This window comes from Pogona vitticeps, chromosome 8 (genome assembly GCF_051106095.1).
Source record: "Pogona vitticeps strain Pit_001003342236 chromosome 8, PviZW2.1, whole genome shotgun sequence".
Lineage (NCBI taxonomy): Eukaryota > Metazoa > Chordata > Lepidosauria > Squamata > Agamidae > Pogona > Pogona vitticeps.
Window position 1 is genome coordinate 4398338 of NC_135790.1, and position 25465 is coordinate 4423802.

A 25465-nucleotide genomic window follows, 5' to 3' on the forward strand; every position below is an offset into this window, starting at 1 on the left:
ATTTTGATGCCTCAGAGTTTGGAAAGGTTGGCAAGTGGAACTGAACTGGGTCTGTGACGTTGAGGTGCTTCATCTCTTCCCTGGTATCTGCATTGTTGTCAAATAGAGGTGAAGGCTGAAAGAGAACTTGTGGCAATATCATAACAAAATTCTCATCTCTACTCTCATTCCTGGCTAGCTGACCAGCCTGGCTGCAAATGAAAACATAATGATGCACAATGACTACAGTCTACCTGAAGGAATGCTTCCCTGGCTCATGTAATTGGCTTGGTTTAGACTCCACCATGCTTACGGTCAAAATCAGTGGGGTTTAAGCTAGCCATGAATAACTTGCAGATTGGTTTTAATGGGGTGAAGGGTGGAGAAGTTTACATCCAATCTGTTGTATTTGCTTAATCCCAAGGAAGCTGGAAAATGTGTAGCTATACTAAACTCGATTTGTAGTGAACTGTATAATTCGGATGACTAAGGAGATTTAAAGCTAAGTGAAGTCAGCAAGATTTAGTTTGGAAGATAACTGTCATGGGAAAGTTTGAATTTAAAATCATACTTCTCACCTGCACACCACTAATACCTCCTATGTTGTTTCATATTACCGGCAAAATAACACATCAATCTGCATGGAAGTATTTCTTGTAAAGAATGTTGGGTGTGTGTGAATGTAAGCATATAACCACTCAAAACTATAACTTGCCTTTTTCAATGACCTTTGCTCTCCCCTTCTGTAGCTCTTTGATGTCTGTACTGTAAATGTGAACTTGTTGAGCAGTTACGCATGTAGTGACTCAAACTGAATTCTAGCAGAGCTCTAAAAGAGACTGAGACAGCAATGTTGGCTGTGTGATCCAATACTCAGTCTCTTCTGATTTGTTTCTTCTCTGTTTCTTCATGTTCTCTTTTGTTCCTTTTTTTTACTGTTCCCTTATTATTTCTTTCACAGAAACCCAATGAGAGGCTTAGCATACTGTCTGAAAAACCAAGGGAAGAGCCAGTAGTATTGGATGAAACCCCGGTTAGTATATATCAATACTCTGAAGGTCCGTCTCCAAAAAATGTCATGTTGTTGAAACTGGCTTGCTTCAAAACGAGCAGTTAGACCACTAGACTATTAAACTTTATTGGGAAAAAGTTTTGAGGTATTCGTGGACAATGAGAGGTTGTAGGAGCCTAAGATTTTCCTGTCCTGCAGGTTTACTTGGTGCGAGCGTGAAATAGCTTCTGAGCAGATTCTCAGTGTTGTCAAAGGCATCCAGAACAGTGTAGAATGCAGTGAGACATTATGATGTCAGCCGTTTGCAAGGCTTATGCAGCCCCCATATTGTTATGTGTGCAGAGAAGCTTCAATATTCTCTTCCCTCGTAGAAACTGTTTGCAGAGCAAGCAGCACCAAGCAACAACTAAATTAACTTGTGAATTCAACCTGTGAATATTGGAATGGTTAGCAAAGGACACTTCACTCTTAGAAAAGAAATTGGTTTGTCTGTGAACCGCCCGGAGTGGCCATTGGTCAGGTGGGCGGTATAAAAATCAATCAGTCAAACAAACAAATAACATAAATCGCAGAGTTCGTGTTGTAAGAAAAAAAAGAGAGCTGTGTGTTTTTTTGTTGTTGTTTTAAAAAAAATGTGTTGGATCTTAATTCTGGATAACTCCGGTGAAGATGCAGAGAAACCTTAGCTATTGAAAACAAAGGCAAGTTGTCTCTTCTGTTCTCTCCTAAAGACAGTCAAGAAGGAAGAAAGTGACCTCAGCAACCCTAGGAGTATCAGCCAAGGATGAAGATCAGCGTAGGTCAGAGCAGGTGGAGGTTAGTCTAGGACACCTGAGAGAGTCCTTCTCTATCGACTCTCCGTACAAAGACAAGCATCTTCTTCAGTGTTAGCAGAGTCACACCCAGGTACCTCCAACAAAAACTAGGTACAAGAAAGGTGCATCAGTGTGTCTATTTCGAGTGAATGTTGATGGCAGTATTAAAGCTTCAATCATAACTTTCTACTTTTAGAGGGAAGAATGGTTCTCTTTCAGAAATAAATGATGCTTAACATCATCTTTTAAAAAAAATATTGACCCATAAATTGGAGTGCCTTTTAAAAGTGACTTTATGAAAGATTTTAACTGATATTATCTCGCTGTTTGATTAAACACAGTAGTACCAGAAAAGAGGTTGAAAGAAGCTCCATTGAGTTTTATGTAGCATGCCTTTTTTTTCTGCCCACACATCCAGAAAATAAATACAAGAGGGCTGAAAAGATGCCGGTATTTGCTTGCAGGGTTTGTGTGGAGGGTCTGGTGGGTAACTTTCATTCTGGATTTACGAGTCATATTGTCTCATTATTCTTGTACAGGCCCAAGAGGAATCTCCTCTTCCAACACAAGTTGCAAGTGAAAGCAAGTTCGAAGTTGGAGATCTCGTCTGGTCCAAAGTGGGGACTTACCCTTGGTGGCCCTGCATGGTTTCAAGTGACCCGCAGCTAGAGGTTCATACCAAAATTAACACAAGAGGTATGGAAATCAAACCGCTGAGTGGGGTTTCTAGATTCTGACTACTCTTTGAGGACATGCTGTGCTGTGAACCGTTTTCCCTCTCTTCTTTTCTTTCCCATTTGGGAAGCCACTGACTCATGATCTTAGTTCACTTGGTGTCCCTAGAGGGAGGTGTCTCTGTGGGCCAAATGACTCAGTCTGTTGGGTCAAATGTGGCCTGCAGGGTGGAGGCTGCCAAACTTAAAACATATTGCAGTATTTGGTGTATTGCAGATTTTCTCCTACTGCACCAGAAAAGCTGTCATGTTTTTACTTTTCTTGCTACAACTCCATAAGGTGAGTCAATATTATATCCAGTTGGACCTGGAAGAGATGATGTGAAGAGATAGTGCCTGCTAAAGATGTTCCATACTGTGTTGAGGTTTTTTGTTTGTTTTTTTGGGGTTTTTTTTTCCCAATAGAAGCATCAAATAACCTTTTGACACCAAAAGGTCTAATCAGTTATTTGTGATACAAACTTTTGTGAACTTTTGCCCGCTTCATAAGGTGTACTTTTCAAAGACTCATTGCTGGTTTTATTCTTTAGCAGTCTTCCAAAAATTACTGTGGAATGCCTGTTGGTCTCCATGTAATTTTTCCTTGAAAAGCTTTGGAAAGGTGATTTTTGTTAGAATCTTGTTATAGAAGGGAAGAGAGGCTGTAGAGCTAACCATTGTTATCCAATTGGCTATGCTTCTAAGCTTGCTCAGTCCTTTCTCTGGCCACTGCTTAGATAACTGAAAGTGTGATCGAATGCTATCAGTTTGCAATTTAAGTTTATATATAGTTTGACCCAGCAAAAGTGATCATGTTTGCTTCCCTTGAATCTCAGAGGGCAAATCTGCAACCATCCCATTGCAATGATTTGGAAGCCTTCATATAGTTAGTGTTTGACCTTGAACCTCGCAGATGTAACTCAGCTTTTTAGGTAAAATAGAAGCAGAGTGATATATCAGGAGTTTTATGAGACTGAAGGGAAGCATCAGACAAGTCCAGCAGAGTGTACCACAGTATGTTGCAGTCCTGGTTCTACCCCTTCTCATATTGGCAGACACTACTTCAAGATGGCCTGTTCCATTTTCCAACAGGGTGCACATGGCTAGATCCATGTTTTCATAGGGCATGACACTGCATTGCACCACCAGTTAAAAAAAAATAAAATGGTAAATTTTGAATTTCATTGCTGAAGTAGAAAATAGTTTGGGTGTGTATTCAAGAGAGTGGAAGAGGTTCACATTGAATGAATTTCTTAATGGGATGATTTATTTTAATTCCAGGAGCACGCGAATACCACGTTCAGTTCTTTAGCAACCAGCCTGAGAGGGCATGGGTACATGAAAAGCGGGTTCGAGAGTACAAAGGACGCAAACAATATGATCAGTTGGTGGCAGAGGCTGCTAAGCAAGCTAATCACTCTGAAAAACAGAAGGTATGTACCATCGGAAATGATACCATACACGTTAGCCGTGGGGTGAGAAAGTAAGTGTTTAAACATCAAGAGTGGTTACATTGATTAGTTTGCTTTGATGTCCTGTTGGGATGATCTACATAACATCATTTGTTTAATTTACCCTTAATTGTATTGATACGTGGAGTTTTTTTTTCTGTATAGCTATTTAGAAATAACAAAGCAATATGCATGCACAATCCACGTATCACCTAAAATAATTTGGTGAGGATCCCTTGATGTTATTGGACTTGCTGAAGGTGCTTGCATCATGTGTAGGCACAATTCAGTAGCAATAGCATTGATTGCAGGGGTTTTAATTATCCTGTTCTGGAGTCTCCAACCCTAGATGATATCCAAAGACACAGTGCAATTGTTCAAGGACCTGGGATTGTTGGTAAGTGTAAGATGAGGCACAACAGAGATTTGAGGATCAGGATGACATGGGCCAACTGGTGAGAGAGCCTGTATGTCATAACATCAGTGCATGTTGGCTTCTGGATTTTTGCTGATCCTTCCTTTTAATGTTTTCTGTGTTTTCTCAACAACTTTCTTGCTGTTCTGTCAGCCCTGAGAGGTTCAGGACCTGTACTGATTTGATATGTTCAGAACAGAGGCATGCTTTAAAAGGGTAATTGTGGCCAAATGCTTTTATTGAGTGGGCATACTTTATACATGGAAATAAGCAGCTGCAACAAACCTTCTATTTATTTGCTTATCCCTAAGATTCGCAAACCGAGGCCGCAGAGAGAACGTGCCCAATGGGATATTGGCATTGCCCATGCCGAGAAAGCATTGAAAATGTCTCGGGAAGAGAGGATAGAACAATACACCTTCATCTATGTAGACAAGGAGCCTGAGGAGACTTTGTCCAAGGCCAAGAGGACTCCTGTGCCAAAGGCAGAGCCTAAAAAGACTCGGCGATCTAAACCATCACCAAACCGCCAGCCGGAACAGGCCAGTGAGGTTTTGGCAGCATCCTCTCCATCCAATACCGAGGTGCGGAGGCACAGTCAGAGGAGGCAGTCGACTGTGGAGGAAGAACCGCCTCCTGTGAAAATACCATGGAAGACGGCGGCAGCCAGAAAATCCTTACCAGCATCAATAACTTTGCACCAGGGGACCTTTGACCTTCAGAAGTGTAATATGTCTCCAGTTGTTAAAATTGAACAAGTTTTTGCGCTCCAGAATGCTGCCGGGAATGGAAAGTTCATTGATCAGTTTGTTTACTCTACCAAGGTAAAGACACATAAGTTTCTATAAGAGAGCAGTACGTGCAGAGTGAATTAAGAGATTTGCTAAGCCTGTCTGCTCAGAAGTAAGTCCCACTGAGTTCAGTGAGACCATTTTCCAATCATGCATGTATAGAATTTGGGTTGTGATTCTGTATGTTCAGCCTGTTTTAGAATGCGTTTTTTTTCTTTTTTTGCAAGATGTGTAAAATATTTTTTTTCAGACCCTTTTGTTCTCACATTGTCTGAAAAAGTCCTGTACTCTCCAAAATGACTTTTAGGTCATGTGAACTCAGAAGTCCTGGGTGGTAACTGTCTGAGATTGTGAATAGCATCCTGAAGAATTAGCGGCTCGTCTCCCCAGAGCCTGTTTTGCATATTGATTAAAATGTATCAGCATCATCTCTCATACAAATGTTCAAGTGTTTGAAACTGCTAAAAGTACCTGTCAAACATTGGCGGCGGCAGAAAGCAGTCTGATTGTTTGGCAGGCAAGTATCTTGCAATGCTATCCTTTCTAGTTTTGTTAAAGAGTAATTTGCAGGGCCAGGGTAATTGAGAGTAGTTTCTTTAATGCAACTGTAGGAAAGTGCAGTCTTCTAATTCTTGAATTGCAGCTCCCATCAGCCCTAAGGTAGCATAGGAGGTGGCAAGAAAAGCTGGGAATTCGAATTCAGCCTCACCAAAGGATCACATTTTGTCCTTCCTCCCATCCTTTAAGTCATCAAGTAACAGTACCATTCATTTTCTGCTGAATCACAATCTTAAACCAAACTATGTCTATCACTTTATTGGGTTAACAAGTGTCTTCACTTTCTAAGTAACTACTGAGGGTCCACAAACTTGCACAGGTCTTCGCTCATTTCTGACTCTTTCTTGCCTCTGTTTGAAAAGGAGCAGGGTGTTCCTGATTGGCTTTTGCTAGAAATCATAGTGGGCTACATGCCCACTTGTCAGATCTGGCAAGTAGTCCTTAATTGGTCTATCTTTGAAACATGGCATGTGAGAACATAAAACTTTGTCTGGACTATACCACTGCAGGTTGCAGATAGTAGCTGACAGATTTTCTTCATCCATGCAATTTCTCTGTATACACCAGGGCTCTCTAGTATTCCTGCTGCTTAACTGTACTCAAATCATTCTAACAAGCATATAGGATGCTGGACAGTTTTGGTCTTTTGTGCCTGGCTTAAATTCTTTCTTATTTTTTGTTTTGTATTTTTATTTCTGTTGTGTTGTGAAGAAGAAAAACTTGGACTGTGTGTGAATAAAGTGCATATACAAGTGGGCACCCAGAAGCAGCAGACACACACAGATTCTACCACACACATACTTATTGCTCCCCACTGTTTCACACTAGTATGTGCACATCCTTTCCGATAAGGTATCCCACGTTCATACATGCAGTGGTCTCTGACAAATACATAGATACGTTTACAGCGTGTAGAAATGTGAAGTGGAAACAGCAAGGGCATACTTCTGTCTCCTCCTCAGCTTCCCAGTCTATGGATGCACTGATCACAGTCCAGTGGTATAGTTCTAGTGGATTCTAGAGTCTCTGCCAGATTAAGCAGTCCAGCTCCTCATGATGTTCCCCACTACACGAAAAAGTGCTATATAACTGACCAAACTAAAATACTACTTCCTGGTCTCTGTGGACTCACACATATGGGGTATGCTGTACCTTCTCAGCATGTTCCAGAACCTTCCAAAGCTAATTAATAAGTTTTGGTGGGGGGTCCATCCACTCCACCTATCATGCATGCTCTTGATGCTCCCTGATGTCCTTCAGCACATTTCAGAAGTTCTTCAGCTTAACGTCTTGATCACAGTTTGTGTACCCTTCTATGTAACTCCCTTGTTTCCTCTTCTTCTCCCTTGTTGCTTCCCTTTAAAAAAAGCTAGTTTTTTTCCCCATTGAATGTCACATGGCACCTTCCACCTCGTTTAAAAAATGTACCCACTGCAGGCCACTGACAGACACTCAAATGCTTCCTTTGCCTTGGGGAGGATCATCGTGCACAAACATGTATGCATTGCCTTATGTTTACTCCCCAAGGACAGAAATACTGTGATGCTTGTTGCAAGGCACTCCGTTGGGAAACGTCCCTCTTCTTTTCCAAGACCATGGCCAACCGGCAGCCTTTAAAATCAATGGCAATTACCAAAACACATGCACAACCATCCACTCCAACAGTGAAGGACAAGACCAATGAAACCATTAGAGGCTCAGATAGCATCACTTCCCTCAGTTCCAACAGGATTGGTTTTGAAGCCATTACAGCCTTCAGTTTTTCGTCCTCTGATACAGCACAGTGAGACTAAGCCAAAACAAGGACCCAAGAGATCTTTAGGGTGAAGAGGAATACAATAAAAAAAAGAGAAGAGACAAAAGGAGACCCTTTTCTTTAGTGTCCCCTGATGTCAGACCTGACATATTGATGCCACTGATTCCTTCATGAGATCCATCTCTGATCAGGCTCTCACGATACTGACCTACCAACCAACACAACAAGCCTTGATATTTGAAGGGGAAATGGCTGACCTGTCCTCGCAAGATGACCTATCAAGTGGCCTTACCTCAACAAGACTGTAGAATCCCATTCCAGGGGTATTCTCTATTGCCCTTTTACTCCCCCAGCTCACTGTCAAGACCACTGTACCAAGAAGTTCACCAATCCCCCTGCTATCACAGATGTTAGTACCAGTCCCCCTCTCATGGATGGGACAGGACTTCTCCAGGGAAAGATGAGCATGCCTACTCTCCTTATTACTGTGAAGATACTTGGGACCAAGTGTAGTTGGATCAGGATTGGGACCCTAGTCGGTTAGTGACCTAGTTCCTGGTTTCGGCTACCTTGTACTACCTGTATCACAGTTGGAGCAATGGAAACTGCTACTACTTCAATCGCATTCCAGTGATGAATCCAACTCATCATCTTCCTCTGAACCAGTGGAGTTAGCATCACCAGATGCTCGCAGTGCTGATATACGCCTATCCTCTCCTACTGAGGATGTTCATTCTTTCACTGACCAGCTTATCAGAATGGCTTCTGCCCTTAAGCTCAGTATTCAAAAACCAGATGATCCAGTCACAGATTCTGTATTCAGAAGGGTATAAACCCAAACAACTACACCAGTGTTGCCTTCAGTACTATACCTAATTAGACAATCATGGGAGATTGCATTGTCATTTCCATCCACATCCAGAAAGATATATCATCTAGGCAGCGTACAAGGAAAGACTCACATTTCCTATTCAAACACCTTACACAAACTCCATAATAGTGGATGTGATGCGAGGTAGATCCTGTAACAGACCACACTCCATGGGTAAATAAAAAGGGATGAAAGCTCAGTGCTGTTGGCAAGAGGTTCCACTTATCTGTGATGTTGTAACTCTGCATTGGCATCTACACTGTATGTAAGAGAGCATATCAGCAATTCCTCTGCAGGAGAGTCACCCACCAAAATGACGTGCATTATTTAAACCTGAAGCCCCCACTCAGCTAACTCCTTGGTCAAAAAACACTAGCTAGTGTAATAGCTCTTGGAAGCCTTGGCTAGCTGCTTTCATCTGGACTCCTCCCAGATGTGAAGTTTATTGTTGAAAGTTTCACTTTTGACAAACACGATTTGTTCAACAAAAACAAAACTTGGACGTGATGATAAACTTTGCACCAGGGCAAAATATCTCAGCCTCAGTTCCTAGACCTCCACATCCACCCAATTCAAGAAGCAGTATATTGGACCAGCAATACTCAACCTTATTTATTTATCTATCTATTTATTTATTTATTTTGACCACTGCTTTCTCAGGTTCCAGGCCGCCCCCCGTCAAACAAGGAAAGCCTTTGGCTGTGTGCAGACAAGGATACAACACAAATAGATGAATCTGTGGCCCCCTTCAAATGTGCCAGCACCCCCCAGGGGGCCATATGTCTCCCACTGAGAATGGCTGTATTAGACCACTAACACACACGCATTTCAGATCCTCCAGACCACTGGTTCTTAACCTTGGGTTACTCAGGAGTTTTGGACTGCAACTCCCAGAAGCCTTCACCACCAACTGTGCTGGCTGGGGTTTCTGGGAGTTGCAGTTCAAAAACATCCGAGTAACAAAGGTTAAGAACTGCTGCTCCAGACAGTCTTCACAATTCTCCACGTGCCAGTCCTACACATAAGGAAGATACAAAGATACACATCCTTGACACCTCTCATTCCTGGATTCATGAACACCTGAATGGAGGCCAACTTTCTCCAGCACTGGCACACAACCACCACAGGATTCCTTGGTCATTACTGTCATAGAACACAGCTATTCAGTAAAATTCCATACCATAACCCCGACAAGTTAGACAAGCATGACCTTCAACTGCGCTTCAAGTAAAGAGCTTCACCCTCCTGTGCAGAGTTGCCATAAAGCGCATAGACCTCCACCAACTAACAAAGGGCTTCTACTCAAGATATTTCACTGTGCCAGATAAAGATGGCATTTTACACCCCATCCTAGACCTCCACTACTTCTTTCATCACCACCAGACATTGCAGTTCCGGCAGTAACATCAATGTCTCAGGACAGTAGTGAGCTGTGTGCCCTCAGAGTAGCCTCTCCATACCTTGTGTTCCAGAAAGACAAGGTCAAACTAAGGCTGGGCGTGACCTTCCTGCCAAGGTGGTCTCATCTTTTCATATTTTGCAAGTTATTTTATTACCATCTTTCTCCCCCAATAATGCACCCTGTTAGAATGATCCCTGTCTATGTTTGATGTCTGCAGAGCATCCGCCCTTTGCCTTGTTGTGCTGTGCCATTTCAACGTACCCAGTGGTCTCATGGTTTGCTATGACTCTCACAAGAAAGACCTGGTAGGACTGCAGAGAATGTCAAAACAAGTCTCTTTCACAATACAACCCTGTTACCAGCATGCCCATTTATTCGTCCTTAGAACTATCAGAGCACAGCCCACTAGAGCAGCCCCAACGTCTACAGTGCCTCTGCCTCTTCCTGACATGCTGAGTTGCCATGTGGTTGCAACCATCTTCATTTGTGACTCACTATAAGGTAGAAGGTACAACACATCAGGACACAAGTTTTGGCCTAGCTGTTCTCTTTTCAGTGCTCCAGCCACATCCGTCGCTCCTCCCAGGTAAACTTACTAGTCTTCCATATGTGTGAGTCCACGGAGACCATGAGGAAGAAGGACAGGTGACCTACCTGGAACTGTGTTTCTTCAAGTGGTCATCTGTAGCACTCACACAACCCTATTTCCACACTCATGGATGTCCAATTGTTAATGAATCTTATGGATTCAGGACTAAGGGACTACAGGGAGCGTAGAGAGCATGTGCAATGGGTGCGTTGGGTGGGGCTCCTGCCACAACCCCTTTAATTTGTTCTGGAAAGTTCCGGGACATGCTGCGCAGGTGCAGAATATGCCAGATGTGCAACTGCCACAGAGGACTTAAAGAAACAGAGTTGTAGGTAGGTAACCTGTCCTTCTGGCACCACAGATCACTGCAGGGAATGGGCAAGAGAAAAGAAATCTCAGTTTGGAAGATGCTGGATATGGAATATTATGTGGCATCTTGGCCACTCCCTCTTCTCAATCTCAATTCTTCCTAGCCATCCATACTTTCAGTTGGGTGGGTTTGATTTAAATCACCAGTTAGTAAAACTCTGTTTGAACCATGGTTTTTTATATAAAGATTCACACTTGCCGATTCTTAAAACCTTCATATTTACAAGACATAATTTTTTTTATTTTCAGAATAATAACTTTTTTACAGATACATCAGAAAATTGATGATTGGTTGTTTAACATTTGAAACAGGTGATTATAAAATAATTGTTGGTGAACTGTCTCCCGTTTAATAGGTTAATTGTTCATATTTGAACAATTTTTCTGCTGTACTTAGTTGGAAGGAGAAAAATAACCATTAACAGTAACCATTTAAATTGTTTTATTTAATTGAATTGCAAAACCAAGCATCTGTGATGGTTTCTTAAAGACAGAAAAGTCACCTGTAATAATTTTCCAGAAACCTCTGGGAGAGCATACATACTTGCCGTTATGAATTAATTAATAGAATTCATTTACAAAATATTTTAAACTTTTCATTTCGTATACAGTCTCATACTGCATGATTAAAAATTAATCCTTATTTCACCACGGAAAACCTTTCAGCTATAACATACCTTAAATAGAAAACTGTCTTTAGGTAGAGTTTTCCTCAAAAGCCTCTTATCAAACAGAATCCAATTTAAATGAAAAATCCGATTTAAAACTTAAAAGTCCATTTTTATTTTAGAAATTATCCCCCCCGCTTTCTATCTTTCTTGAAAATTTACTCTCTTCTTTTCCTCCCTTCTCTTTCCACGCCTTTTCTTTTTCCCATCCTAGTTTCTGCTCCTTCCTTCTCTTTCTTTCATACTCGTACTCCCAAGATGCTGACAAGCAGCTTAGCCTTCTTGCTTAAAGCGAGTTGAGACAGGCTCCCTAAAGATACCTGGCAGGTAGTATTTTCAACATTGATGGTATGCAGGTCAGTAGCTTCTTGTAACCAGTGCAGGCTTCCATGGCCATGATGAATTAGCCTGTGGACTTAGCACACACATCCATGCTGGCTGCTGTATGGGGATTGAAACATTTTTTGACATTTGTTTCTCCCATCCTCCCTGCACCTGCCATTCTTCTAGAAGACTGGTTCCCAACCTTGGGTCACCCATGTGTTCTTGGATTGCAATGACCAGAAGCCTTCACCACCAGCTGTACTGGCCAGGGTTTCTGGGAGTTGCAGTCTAAGAACACTTGGGTGACCCAAGGTTGAGAACAGCTGGTCAAGATCAGTGGATCTCAGACTTGGGTCCCCAGATGTTCTTGGACTGCAACTCCCAGAAACCCTGGCCAGTACCACGGGTGGTGAAGGCTTCTGGTTATTGCAGTCCAAGAACACATGGGTTACCCAAGGTTGAGAACAGCTGGTCTAGATCAGTGGTTCTCAGACTTGGGTCCCCAGATGTTCTTGGACTGCAATGGCCAGAAACCCTGGCCAGCACAGCTCATGGTGAAGGCTTCTGGGTACAGATGGGCGTGCTCACTCAGAGGCAGTACCTGAAAGAGGCAGGGCTGAGAAGTGCCGAATATCTGTTCAGCTGATAAATGAACTCTCTAAAAGTATCTTGAAGTGCTGTTTTCATTGAAATGGTAGCACAACCTAATCTAATCTTCTTTCCCCCCCCCTTTTTTTTAAACTCATAACAGGGTTTGGGAAACAAACCAGAAATAATCATCAAGGGGCATGACAAAATCATTTCTGTCTCAAATCAGCGAAACGAGAGGGCCTCTTCACAAAGGTCACCTTCTCCTGAAACATCTGGGTTGGCAAGTAGGTAAAGTTTGCAACTCCTGAGTTCAGTCCAGATAAAAGGTACCAGATGTGATATTTGGAAGTACACTATGTTACACAAATGTGGCCAATTTTGTGAGACAGGGCCATGCTTCTCGGAGTAATAAGTCAAATGGGCTACTTGGTTATAGGACAAATTTTCTGGAACTGTGGAGAAATTCCAGCAATGCAGTATTTATGTGCATGCAATTTATGCCCCATGACATGTGCAAGAAAGAAGATCTAGCCAATGGCCAAGATAATACTATTGAGGTACCAGCCCACTTCTAGACAAAAATAGGATCATGATCCTAACATTTCAATTTGTTTTAATTTCATCTATATTTTATGTATGTCCGTAATTTTAAATTGTGCAGTGTTCTGATATAAAGAAAGAAAGAAGGACAGCATTTCACTGGGGGAAAAATATGGAGATGCTGTACTCCCTGGCCCTTGCTCTGCAGCACTTTGAAGTTGTACTGCTACAGATTCTTATATTGATGGAATGCAGCTTTTCAAATTCTATTTATATCTGTCAGGGATGGGACTTTGGCAGCTCATCCCATGCATGCCACCCAAGAAAGATCCCCAGGTACAGATAACAGCAACCATCAGAGTTTCCTCCCACTGGGAAAAAAATATTATTATTATTTTCATCTCAAAACTGGACAATCACACCTTCAGGAGACTTCCAACAGGTGTTGTTTCTCTGTTTTGAGTTCCCATTCGCTTTCCTTTCTTTTCCCCAAGAACCATGTGAGGTAGCGGGTTTCATAAGGGTGGCCCTATGCTAATTGCATGGCATTAGAAACAGCAAAGCCTCTCACAGCTTAAGCCATAACCAGTCTGTTATGTCTGTTGTGCAAGGTAGGTCTGTCTGAGGAATTCTTCTTTTGACCGTTTCATGGTAAATCTGCTAATATACCGTATTTTTCGCTCCATAAGATGCACCTTTCCATAAGACGCACCAAATTTTTAGGAGAAGAAAGCAGGAAAATATAATCTGTTTTCTTCGCTCCATAAGACGCACAGACTTCCCACCCCCCTGTTTTGTGGGGGGAAAGTGCGTCTTATGGTGCGAAAAATATGGTATATATAAGGCAGAACAAAGTGCTGTTGCTTTCTCATGACATATTAGGTCTACAAGATATTAAATGATCTCAGCCACCTCTGAGCAGCTTTATTCCATGAAGATCTGAACTGAGGTTCAACAATCCATTTATAGCTCAATAGCCAGCTTTCTTTTGTATCATTCTGATACCACCGAATTTCCTTTCTTCAGCTTCTCAGATGTCACAGGATATTAATATTTTGGATATTGAAAATGTTCAGTGTAGCTATATGTTTTTAGAAATCTCCTTTAGTTTCCCCACCACCACCACCATTTGGAGGGATAATTGTGAAACCGTACATCAAAGCAATTTTCTTCATTCAGATTTATTTCTTTCCAAGTTTAATGGGCATAATTTGTATCTTCTTGTTTTGTGTGTTTGCTTTGAAATGCCATTTGTGAGTGGAGGGTGGAATCATATTAGAAGAGAGGATGCTGGTTAGGTTTCATGTTTCCACCTTTATCCTGACCCAGGAATCGAAGTTGAGCAGATGTTCTCATTTTTAGAAATGCTTCAAGCTTTTGTGTAGCTTAATATTTGGAAAGCTCTGGAAATAGTCGTAAGGAATAAGACCGTGCAGAAGCTGCTGATCCACTTCTGTTTATAGTGGATCATCAGCCTCTGTATGGTCTAATTCTTGGATAGAGATCTCCTCCAGAGAGCTTTTTAAACTGTTACTTATTGAGGACAGAATTTTTGCCTGCATGCATGCCAAACTTAAGATTTTGCTGCTACTGGCCTTTGAGAACTCTCAGTGTTTCTGAATGCACACCCAGGAGGGAATAGGCCGTATTGTAACAATGGACTGACTGAAGAACGAAACACAGGCTGACCTTTTCACAAATGGAAGAACCCTCTCAAATCTCTTCCGACTCAGACTCAAATGTGGTTATATCTTTAATGTCACATCCTAAGCATTTGTTGATGAAAGTACATCTGATATTTAGCCTGGTAGTTGACAAACAGATACTGAAAGATAGAATGAGTCTTAATCATTTACACCAGAGTTGACCCAGCACTTTCACTGAAGTCAGTGGGAACAATGCAGGTGTGCAAATATTCTTCTGCTGCACAGTAATTCACTGTGGCTCTTTTCCAAGATGTTTTGTTCCCCCTTACGATCCCCTTGACTTGATCTCTCTTATCGACTATGGGCTGGAGAGGTGGTCAAAGCGGAGCCTTCTCGGTGTTGTTTGCCTACACCACTTCCATCCATGCAGTGGCTCATTGGCAGTACGGTTCAACCAAGTTTTGACAGAAAGACGGGTTGTGGGCTGGTCTTAAGAGGTACATGTCACTTCCTCTGTAGAGCCAGTGTTTCTCTTGCCTCCAGAGCAAACGAGATTAATGATGTGTGATGAATAAATAGAATGCTCAAGCATTTGTTAATCCACCTCCGCACTCAAGCCTGCCCCACCAAATTTACCATATAAATTATAAACATAACAACAAATGCCTGTGAAGATATAAGTGTTGTTCATTTAAAAAAAAGTGGAGTTTTGTGTTGTCGTGAGACTTTGATTCCTTGTTAGGGTAAGATATGAAAGATTGGGAACTACTCCTAGGTTACTTCATTTTGGAAATTAAACAGTGACAATAAGCCACTTGGGAATCTTTCTTTTTTCGCTTTGTGGCAGGTGTCCAGGTTGACGTAGAATCATTCTACAGTAGGCTTTGTTTGCCTCAGTATCTCTAAATGTCTGTGGAGTGCTCACCATTTTTGATCCATTTTGTGAAAATAAGATGCTCCTGAAACTAAAGACACACTATGGAAATAAATCTGGGAACATGTTTACATTCTTGGTGGAGTTTGTAACTTAAGGCATTTAAGTCAGTTTGTAATGGATTTAAAAGTGGATTTTTGAACATGAATAACCATCCCTACTTAATAGTTTGAATTTTAGCCTTCCCCTTTATCTTCATATTAAAGCTAGTCTTTTCCTGAACTTGGAACTTTCCCCTGAAGCGCTGAGCTGTATTGCCTGCAGGCAGAAAACCAGCTGGCGGGTTAAAATCTGTGCACTCAAACAGTTTGAAGAAATAAGGACTTTGCTCTTGAGCATTGTTCCTCATTGAGGGGTAAGAGAGAGAAGGACCCCTGTAATGGAAACCGTTCTCTTCCCTCAGGTTCTGCAGAAAAGAAGCAACAGAGAAGATCAATACGAACACGCTCGGAGTCTGAGAAATCCACTGAAGTTGTGCCAAAGAAGAAGATCAAAAAGGAGCAGGTTGGCTTCCTCCATGTAGAGAGTTAAAATATGCTGTATTCATATTTGTTGTGGCTTTTATATTGATGCCTCTTCTTTTATTTTAATTTTTCCCTGCCCGCCCACCCCTCCATTTTTCTCGTTGGGTTTGCTTTTGGATTATCCTCCCAAGATCTGCCTCCCCTCAGTAAACTTTGTTGTTCACTAGGATCACGTTACAGCATCCGTCTTATTTGGATAAACGGGAACACAGTTACACATGACCCTCCTCATGAAGCCAATTTTTTTTTCTTTTTGCTGTTTCTGTTACGAGCAGAGTGGTTTTTTTTATGTTTTAGTGTTTTCTCCAGACATGCTATTGGCATCCTTCTTGTCTTATCTTTGGTTTAGTTGCTGGTTTGTAACTGAGGTTTAGTTTTGCTTTTTGTTTTCTTCAACACAGAGAGAGGTGGAATTCGTTGGTTGCTCTTCGTAATTGACTCATAAGCTCGAACTTTTTAAAGGCAGTAAGCCTTTTGTGTTAACCATAAGCAGGAAGAGTAGAACCAACATGAACAAGGGGGGGGGGGGGCTTTTGAACATGCATCTTAGAAAAGCAGACGTTGCTTTTTTTTGAAGGGCCCAGTTGCAAGTGAAGAAGAATGGGCAGGCTGCCTAGTGGTGCCATCCATGCATTCTGTGGATTTCATACACGTAAAAGGGATTCATTTTGAAACCTAAACACTGTGTAATAAACATTCCCTAGCATGGTTATTTCAAGAGCCAAGTTGTGCTGGAAGAGTTAAGTTCCTTCGAAACGGAGTTGACACTTCTCATAAACCTTGAGTGTGCTGCCCGGGATGTCTTGTTAGGAAGCTGAAAGTATGCTCATCACTCTTCCGCTGAAGTATTTGTCCTGGTAAAATAATGTTTAGCTTTTGCTCTGCTGCCCCTGCTCAATACTTTATGTGTTTGGGTTCCAGAAGGATGGTGTTAAAGGAATAGACATCAGCACAACATTTTTTTCTAAGATTAAGTATTGAATATTTGAAAGTAGCACACACAGAGAGTTATCTATATTTTTTAAACTTTTAGGCATTGTTGAAATTTCCCCTTCTCAAGATACATTTGTAGTCATCTATATACTTTCAATTAATCATGGTTCAAAGAGACACGTGTCACCGTTTCCCAAGTAGTCTTGCTTGCTTTATACTATGTAGGCTAATTTTGAAAACATAGTATATTGTACTTAAGTTTCTTCAGGAACAGCACATGGCAGGAAAGCTTAATGGTCAGAGATGCACTGTAATGCATAAGCTTGCGTATGTTGTATGTTCAGAAAGGCACACTGATATTTTAGCGTTCTGCAGCCATGTTTGTTTCCCACAGTCAAGCTTTGTTTCAGTGAATTTCCAAATTGATTCTGCATCCTTTTGGTTTTAAAATTATAACTGGAATTTTAATTACAAATGAGAGAGACAATGTTAATTCTGTTGCAGTGAGTGGTAGCAAAATACAAGTGATTGTCTAGATTTTATATTTGTATTACCAATTGTAACCTCTTCAAATCCTTCTATTGTATGTTTTTATCCATTGTATAATGAAATAAAATATTTTTAAAAAATTATAGAATAATCCTTAATAAATATCTACGAGACGTGTTTCTTACATACCTATGTAACCACACTGTGGAGAATTTTCTTTTTATAAATATATAAATATTTAAATATATATAATTTTTTTTTCAAATTACGGTTTTTAGCTTAAAAGGAAAGATCTTAGAAAGGAGCTGCTTGCAACTGTCAAAATTCACAACTTGGGTGTACTCTGACAGGAAGCCGCCTTCCAAAGTAGGATCCGAGCCACTGATCACGAGGGCCACGAAGTGCTTTCGCAAGGTCACCAGCTTGTCTATCCGAGCACTGCACCAACGGTTGAGTTTCCCGCTGTATAGAGGCCTGCAACGCACATTCTCTCCCTCCGCACCCCTCCTGCTCTTGCAGCACTCTATACAGAGGAACCGTCCATGGCCTCCGAAGCTCAAGCGCTTGCTGGGTGGAAGTGCCTTTTAAAAAACGGGGGCAGTAAGTTAAGTGTCACGTGGAACTTGAGTGTCCTCCCTCTCTTTTCTTTTCCTTAGCTATTTGTGAGGTTGCTCTGTAGCCCAGGGCGTAGCTGCTAAAATCTCTCGCCTGCTTCCTGGACCAAAGATAAAGCCATCCCGTCACTTAATATGCAAAGGGAATGACACGAAGTAAACGCAGACCTGCCTTGTCACCTGGTTCAGGCAAGACAGCCTCAATCAAGTCTATAGCGGTGGAAACGAATCATTTAGCTGGGGTGGGGGGTGGAGGAGCAGGCTGAGACCATGAGTTCCCTCTATGTTAATTGCTTGCGTTGAAATTTCATTTCCTCTTTTGTATTAGGGAACAGGAAATTCCTCTATTAACTACTTATTTTCCTGTCCAAACAGGTAGAAACTGTCCCACAGACAGCAGTGAAGACTGGATTGCAGAAAGGTATGCCTTTTGTATCGTGTAAAATGTGTATGAAGCCAGTCCCTGTTAGACTTCCCAGCCTCGCATCTGGCAACTGCATGTGTATCAATGTAGGATTCTGCCTCCACCACCATCCTTCATCTCGTCGTCTTTTCTTTCTCATCATGCTACTGCATTATTGGCTTGTGTGGTTGCTGGGAAGATTGGACTAGGATCCAAAGATTTTATTTCAGTCTTAAGCTGTTGAGTCTCCTGCAAACGGCAAAGACAAAAGCATTTGCTAGCTGGCCTGTTTCCCTACTATTCGCCAACTGAAAAAGTCAAATTAAATAGGAATGAACAAGGATTCCTACACACATGGACTTAAACAGCAAACATTTCAGGTTCTTTTCCAGTATTCCCGGGGAAAAACACCAGGGCAACCCATTTAGTCTCCAGCAGCAGCAGCAGTTCATGAAATGTGCCAGAGTGTTTCTTGTGTGGGGTTTAGCTTTTGATAGGAAAGATGCCCCTGCTTCTCTGTGCCTTGGAAGGTTTGGAGCTAATGTTTTCCAGACACTCAACTTCTATACAGCCTGTCAGACTGCTTTAGAAATTACGGACTGGCTTCAGCGATTGGTTGTCTGCTGTGGAGATCTTAGTTCGGAGGTCAGGTGGTGGCCTTGCTTATTTGGTCGTCAGAAATTCTGCTTGCTTTAAGGACACTTAAAGTAGCCCTTCACAATCTAGCCTCTGTCTCAGTCCTCTGTCCAGGTTACGCTCTGGGCTGGAAAAGGCAGGGAAGAGACCTTTATCCCTGCCGGACATCTAGTCATTGAAGCAGAGTATGTCCTTGGTCTTCTTCAAGCTGCTGTAATAATTTGCAATTCGGGTGTGTGTACAGAAGGATGTTAAAATGCACGTGTCCTTGATTATGTGCATGCTTGGTACTCAATGCTTCTGGATATGCCCTTTGTATATGAGGACCCATACATTTAAAACAAACAAAAACAAAAAAACAAAAGCCCCTCAAAACTTCCAAGCTTCATCTCTTGCTGTATTTACACACCCTACAGAAAACATTTTTGCCAGTGTATAACATAACGTTCCCTTTTAATTGTTTCGTAGTTGCCTTTCGAGGCTAATATGGTAAGCAGCCATGCAGAGTTATCATTCTGGAAAGCGGGGTATGGTGGGTGAAATAAATGCCATAGGTCACCTCTCTAGAGGCTAAGCAATGGTCGGGGAGAAGCAGCTTGTTCAGGATTGTTGATTTGCTTTTAACGGAGCCTGAAGTTTTGCCAGTTCCCGCATATACGCCTCTCCCCTCCACCTTCATCTTTCCTTCAGTGATAAATATTCTTGAGAGACCACTAGGATTAATGCAAGGTTGTTGTATTGAAAGGTGCCAGTGAGATTTCAGATTCTTGTAAGCCCCTAAAGAAAAGAAGCCGTGCATCGACAGATGTGGACCTCACTAGCTCAGCATACAGAGATACCTCTGATTCTGATTCAAGGGGACTTAATGATCTACAGGTAAGCTAACCTTTTTTTAATGGGCTGCAGGTTTTAAGCGGTCACGTAACTAATGGTAGTGTCACATGATTACTGTTGAATAACAAAGATTTTCCAGTATTTGGAAAATAAGAAAAATGGAGGTAGAACATTGATTGAAAGCAAGAGTAAGGCTTGTAAAAAAAATATACGAAAACATCTTCTTGCAGAATTTCGGTTTCCTAAGAATCTCAGTTTTCTGCATTTCTAAAGCCCGGTGCCTTAGCATGTGATCTATTTTGTCCTCTTCTCATCTGGTCTAGCCTAGTCTAAATATTTGTCCCACCCCCTCTTCCCCAGCCAACAAAATAAACTTTGCAGAATGGCTGAAGTCTTGTTACTTAGTGTAGTAAATCGCACTAGAGTAGGCAGATTGAATCAGTGGGGATTTGATGAGTCGTCTCCTCTATTAAGTTTCTTTGATTCAAGTAGGCCGACTCTAGTTGTGACTTCCTTTAGCCTAGTAAACCACAACTAGAGTAGACCAATTTGAATCAAAGGGACTTGAGAAGGAGTCCAGTGACCAAATCTCCCGATTCAGTAGTTTGACTTACTGTGCTAAGCAGTAGGAATTCAGCTAGCATATTTGCATAATGTATATGTTGTAGAATTCAACTTTTTAAATCGCCTTTGAGTCACCTTGCTTGCAGATCTGCTTTTCTAAGCACAGACTGTCTCCTTGATGCCCTTTTGCACAGTGTACTATGAGACCTTTTCTCTTTTTGCACAAAGGTGGTTTTTAAAGAACACCTGCAAAGAGCAGAACTTATTTTCTTGAAATGAAAACTAGAAGGTTTCTTGGAAAATTCAATAGGCCTTGTATAATCATGGGTTTCTTTCCTGGTCAGTGGTGTTTGTATTGATATTTGCTTGTAGTTGACCTTTTTAAAAGCTAGCAATATGAAAATTGGTTACGGATTTTCTCTTTTAGGGTAGCTTTGGGAAACAGTCGGACAGCCCTTCTGCTGCAGCAGACGCTGACGCTTCTGATGTACAGTCTGTGGACTCAAGTTTATCAAGAAGAGGTTCTGGGATAAGTAAGAGGGACACTGTTTGTCAGGTGAATGGAATCTGCTAAATATATCCAATATGCAGATCCGTCGGAGTGTGGGTCAAGGATCAAAGCCCAGATCTAAGTAGGCTGTTGCAGAAAATCAAAGCACTGTAGCTGTGAAGATGATTTGGTAGTCACAATTGGTAAGGCAGAAAGAGATTAGATGGTATATCAGAGATGGATGTTTGCCCCTGATAGTTAGGAGGTAATAAGCTAGTCAACATTTTTTTGGAAGATTTACACTCTGTGAGTCATGAATGAATGGTTGGCCTGTTGAAACAGCCCGCCGGATGGTTTTGAACAGACTTTCTTGGTCCTTTTTCCTATTCCAAAATCAAAGCAACGTGGGATGGGTGTGTTATATAAAGTTGCACACTCTCTTAATAAGTGTTTTATTAATAAGCATTGTACAATTGCATATCAGAGTGACCCAAGTATTTCAGCATGTTGAAAAAATTAAAGAGAAAAAAAGAAGGACAAAATACTGTGGCACTTTAGAGGCTAACAAATTTGTTTCAGTGTGACCTTTCATGGATCAAAATACTTCATCATGAATCCTTCCATCATGAGAGAGTAGGATTATTGTAGTAGTATCATTACTACTATGGGACGTGGTGGGACGTGGTGGCGCTGTGGGCTAAACCGCAGAAGCCTGTGCTGCAGGGTCAGAAGACCAAGCAGTCGTAAGATCGAATCCACGTGACGGAGTGAGCGCCCATCACTTGTCCCAGCTCCTGCCAACCTAGCGGTTCGAAAGCATGCAAATGCAAGTAGATAAATAGGGACCATCTCGGTGGGAAGGTAACAGCGTTCCGTGTCTAAATCACACTGGCCATGTGACCACGGAAAGATTGTCTTCGGACAAACGCTGGCTCTATGGCTTGAAGAGCGGGATGAGTGCCGCCCCCTAGAGTCGGACACAACTGGACAAAAATTGTCAAGGGGAACCTTTACCTTTACCTTTACCTATCATTACATCCCATCAAAGATTAGTTTTCTAAGATGGTATAGAAGAAAGTATTCTGGTGCTCCATCCTAAAGGTGAATCAAATTATATTTTTTTAAAAATCCCTAAGATTGTGGTCTTGTTCTCTGCCTTAAATGTATCAGGAAGAATGACCAACTGTTGACTTTTGATTCTTGACCTGTAAAATCTCTCCGGCAGTTGCTTCCTTCTCTCAAGTTCCTTATTTTCTTTTTTAAGATTTGCGAAAGCTCTGGTGACTCCCTGGTTTCCTGCGAAGGCGAGTGCTACAGAGTCTTCCATATAGAATGCTTAGGGCTGAGCTCACAGCCCGAAGGGAAGTTCATCTGCCTGGAGTGCAAAAATGGTAAATGAGTCAAATTATCGGAAATTCAGAGGGTTGGATTGCAGGAAGATCGTGCTTGCAACTTCATCACCTTGGTCTTCCTATCTTGAAGGCTTCACCAAGCAATGTACAGTACATTAGGCCCGCAGGATCTGCCGGCGATCGGTTCCCGGGCCGCTCCCCATGAATGCCAGAAAACTGGGAAGTATCAAATGCGATACATTACATTTCTGGCTCCCTCTAGTGGCTGGTTCTAGTAAATACCCCCTGGAAATGCATATGAATACGTACTTTAGGATGGGGGTGTTATTTAGTATTTTCAAGCAGCGGATAAGTGAATCAGCGGATGCTGGTCCTTGGGATAGGGTGGTCCTACTGCATTGGCATCTTTCCCCATGCCCTTCTCTCTGTCACTTGTCTCTCGAAGTGCATTAAAATGTTCCATTTCCCAGCCTAGAGGTGACATGATGGTTCAGGCCGATTCTGTTATAGCTTTACCTTGCCGAGTTCTCATTTCCCCTCTGAGTCCTACCTTTTCCTTCATGCTGAATAGTTTGCAAAAAATGGCATTGATGGCCCGTCAGTTTCCTCCGCCTCCAGAAGCTGGCAGGAATACACAGTGGGTTTCTCCTCTTGTCAGCGCTTCCTGAGCATCTCTGCAGTGACCTGGAACAACTGCTACCTGCCCACCTCCCTTTGTTCTGCAGCGGGGCTTTGAAGTTCAAGCTCACCTTTTTCTGTGTTTCTTTCCTTTTCTTTTTAATAGGGCAGCACACGTGCTTTTCCTGCAAGCTACCGGGCAAAGATGTGAAACGCTGCTCGGTCAGCGCCTGTGGAAAATTTTACCACGAAGCCTGTGTCCGGAAGTTCCCCACGGCTGTCTTTGAGTCCCGAGGATTCCGTTGCCCCCAACACAGCTGCACCGCCTGCTCTGTAGATAAGGATATTCACAAAGCCAGCAAAGGTACGTTTGGAGAAGAGGTTGTCTGGAACTTTAAAACAGCCCACACTGAGATGTTCAAAATGCTTGATGGCGAAATGATAGCTTGTTGTAGTCGGGAAACAGGGCGTGAGAGTCCGGGGGGACTCTGCCAGGAGGGCTCTTCCCAGCTGTAGTTAAAGAGGACCACACCAAAGCACCCCTAATAATGCCGAAGCAGGGACCCAGCTATGAGGCTCCCCCATGGTCGATACATTAGCCTGAAGGACATATTGTATTTTCTCAGCACCTTGGGAACAGCCTGTTGTCACTAGGGATCTGAAATAGAAGGTGCCTTGTGAGGAGGGAATGCCTTGAAAGAATCTGACAGTGAGCTGACAGCTACAAGACATCTACAATACAGAATTAAAGCTCTTTGATACCACTGTAACTGCTGCGGCTCAGCCCCATGGAGTCCTAGGAGCTGCCTGCTACAGCCTTGTAGCACACATTTCTGGACTACAGACTGCAAGATCTCTAGCAGGGAATTTGGAGTATCTCACAAAATGACCTCTTCTAGGATTCCATATCTTGATATATGGTAGTGGAAGTTATGTAGAACTTGTGTAGTGTAGGTGCACTCCTTTTTAGATGAACAGGCTGCTTTGAGCTGGTTCTTAAATCATGGCAGTGCAACGTAACATGGAAGGTGGGAGAAAGGAACAGGGAAAATACAGACCATTGTGCAATAAATGTATGTTTGAAACTATTCTGAATTGCTTTGGTTGGACCACAGCAGTTAGAACAGAAAGTTGCTACAGAATAGTGCCATTCTTTTATACAGGAGAAAAATGCCTGTCTTTATATTGGTCCGCGCAAGCTCCGCTAATCTCAGGTTCTCAGTATGTCTGCAAAATTCATGGTCAAGCCTGTTCACAGAAAGAGTTGAATACCGTTCCTGATTATTCCAAGGAGAGTAAGCTGCATCTGTCCTTAGAGACTTGCGCAGAAGAAGCCATGTAAAGCAACTTAAGCTGAGTGTTTTCACTTTATTTTCAGCTACCCCAAAGAGCTTTCAGCGAGAGCAGATGCTGCGTTGTATAAAGGGGGAAAGAAGACATGTGCAGCCCCAAGCAGTGTCATATTTTGCTTGGCCATGTGTCTCTTGTGTGTTTAAAAACAATTGGTGCACTCTGTAGAAGCAGAAATTACCAGCTTTCATTTAAAAGTATGGATAGTTGCAGCCCTGAGTTTAGAAATGTTCAGAGAGAATTCTGAGCTGGTTTTGGACAGCAGTTGTTGAAAAGGAGAAAGAAAGAGATGGTCCTTCAGATAGGGTTCAGCTCCAGTTTCTGCCGGTCCATGTTGGCATGGCCAGTGGTCAGTGATGTAGTTGTAGTCTAGCAACATCTGGGGGGGGGGCACGGACTCCTGTAGAGGATATGACTCTGTAGCTAGAATTCTCAGAGATGAGAAAGAGGCTCAGGCATTAAGAACTTCGGCCAAGCAAGGTTATTGTTCAGTGGAAAGGAAGCAGCCCACAGTTTTGAACCTTGCTGGGATTAAGTTAAGGCCAAGAAAAGGCGAATGGGTCCTCTGATCCCACTCTGCCTCCCTGCAGAGGTGGCAGTGGGCAACCTGCAAAGAAGAGCAGAGACATTTCATTTCCATCTACAGGAGGAAGATATATTTTGTCAAAAATGGTGCAGACACTTCCTTGCTTCCAGTTCCGTTAACTAGCATCAGGCATCTTAAAAGCCAGGCCACAGCTTCTTCCTTGATCCCATCGCAACATAAGCAAAAAGGAACTGCCTGTCTTTTTGGAAACATGCCTTCCACTTTAAGAGCCCGTTCTTTGGCAATAGGTTAGTTTTAGAATGGCCACCATAAATTAATAACTAACTAAAATAGAATGCAAAGGCCCTGTGGTCATTGCTGTGCATATTCTATACCTTTAGGAATAATTTTGTGCCATTAAGTCAGTTCTGACGTGGTGACCCTTTTCAGGTGTTCTAAATTTAGAGTACTCAGAAATACGGTTTACTATTCATTTCTTCTGGGGATGCTATATATATATTCTGACACACACAGCCAGTCTGAATCTTACAGATTAAGCAATTGAAACAAACACGTATAATTTATCAGTTTCCCCTTATGAAACAAACAAACAATTCTTAACCGATTGTGGTTTACTAGTCACAGGGATGGGAAAAGAGAGACACAGGACTGCAGACTAATTCTTGCCCCCTGAGATTCAGCAGGCAT

The 25465-nt window shown here is 42.2% G+C and overlaps 1 protein-coding gene across 4 annotated transcripts in view; it reads left to right on the plus strand.

Moving 5' to 3' along the window:
• Window positions 1-25465, plus strand: part of NSD3 (nuclear receptor binding SET domain protein 3) — a 73289-nt gene that overhangs the window by 19554 nt on the left and 28270 nt on the right. For all 4 annotated transcript variants that reach the window (XM_072978918.2, XM_078379659.1, XM_072978919.2 and 1 more), the window contains exons 3-13: window positions 941-1012; window positions 2346-2502; window positions 3801-3952; window positions 4697-5209; window positions 12465-12588; window positions 15828-15928; window positions 18360-18405; window positions 19769-19899; window positions 20849-20977; window positions 22176-22302; window positions 23048-23245. In XM_072978918.2, coding sequence (XP_072835019.1) covers window positions 941-1012; window positions 2346-2502; window positions 3801-3952; window positions 4697-5209; window positions 12465-12588; window positions 15828-15928; window positions 18360-18405; window positions 19769-19899; window positions 20849-20977; window positions 22176-22302; window positions 23048-23245 — 1750 coding nt within the window. The remainder of the gene's footprint in view (window positions 1-940; window positions 1013-2345; window positions 2503-3800; window positions 3953-4696; window positions 5210-12464; window positions 12589-15827; window positions 15929-18359; window positions 18406-19768; window positions 19900-20848; window positions 20978-22175; window positions 22303-23047; window positions 23246-25465) is intronic.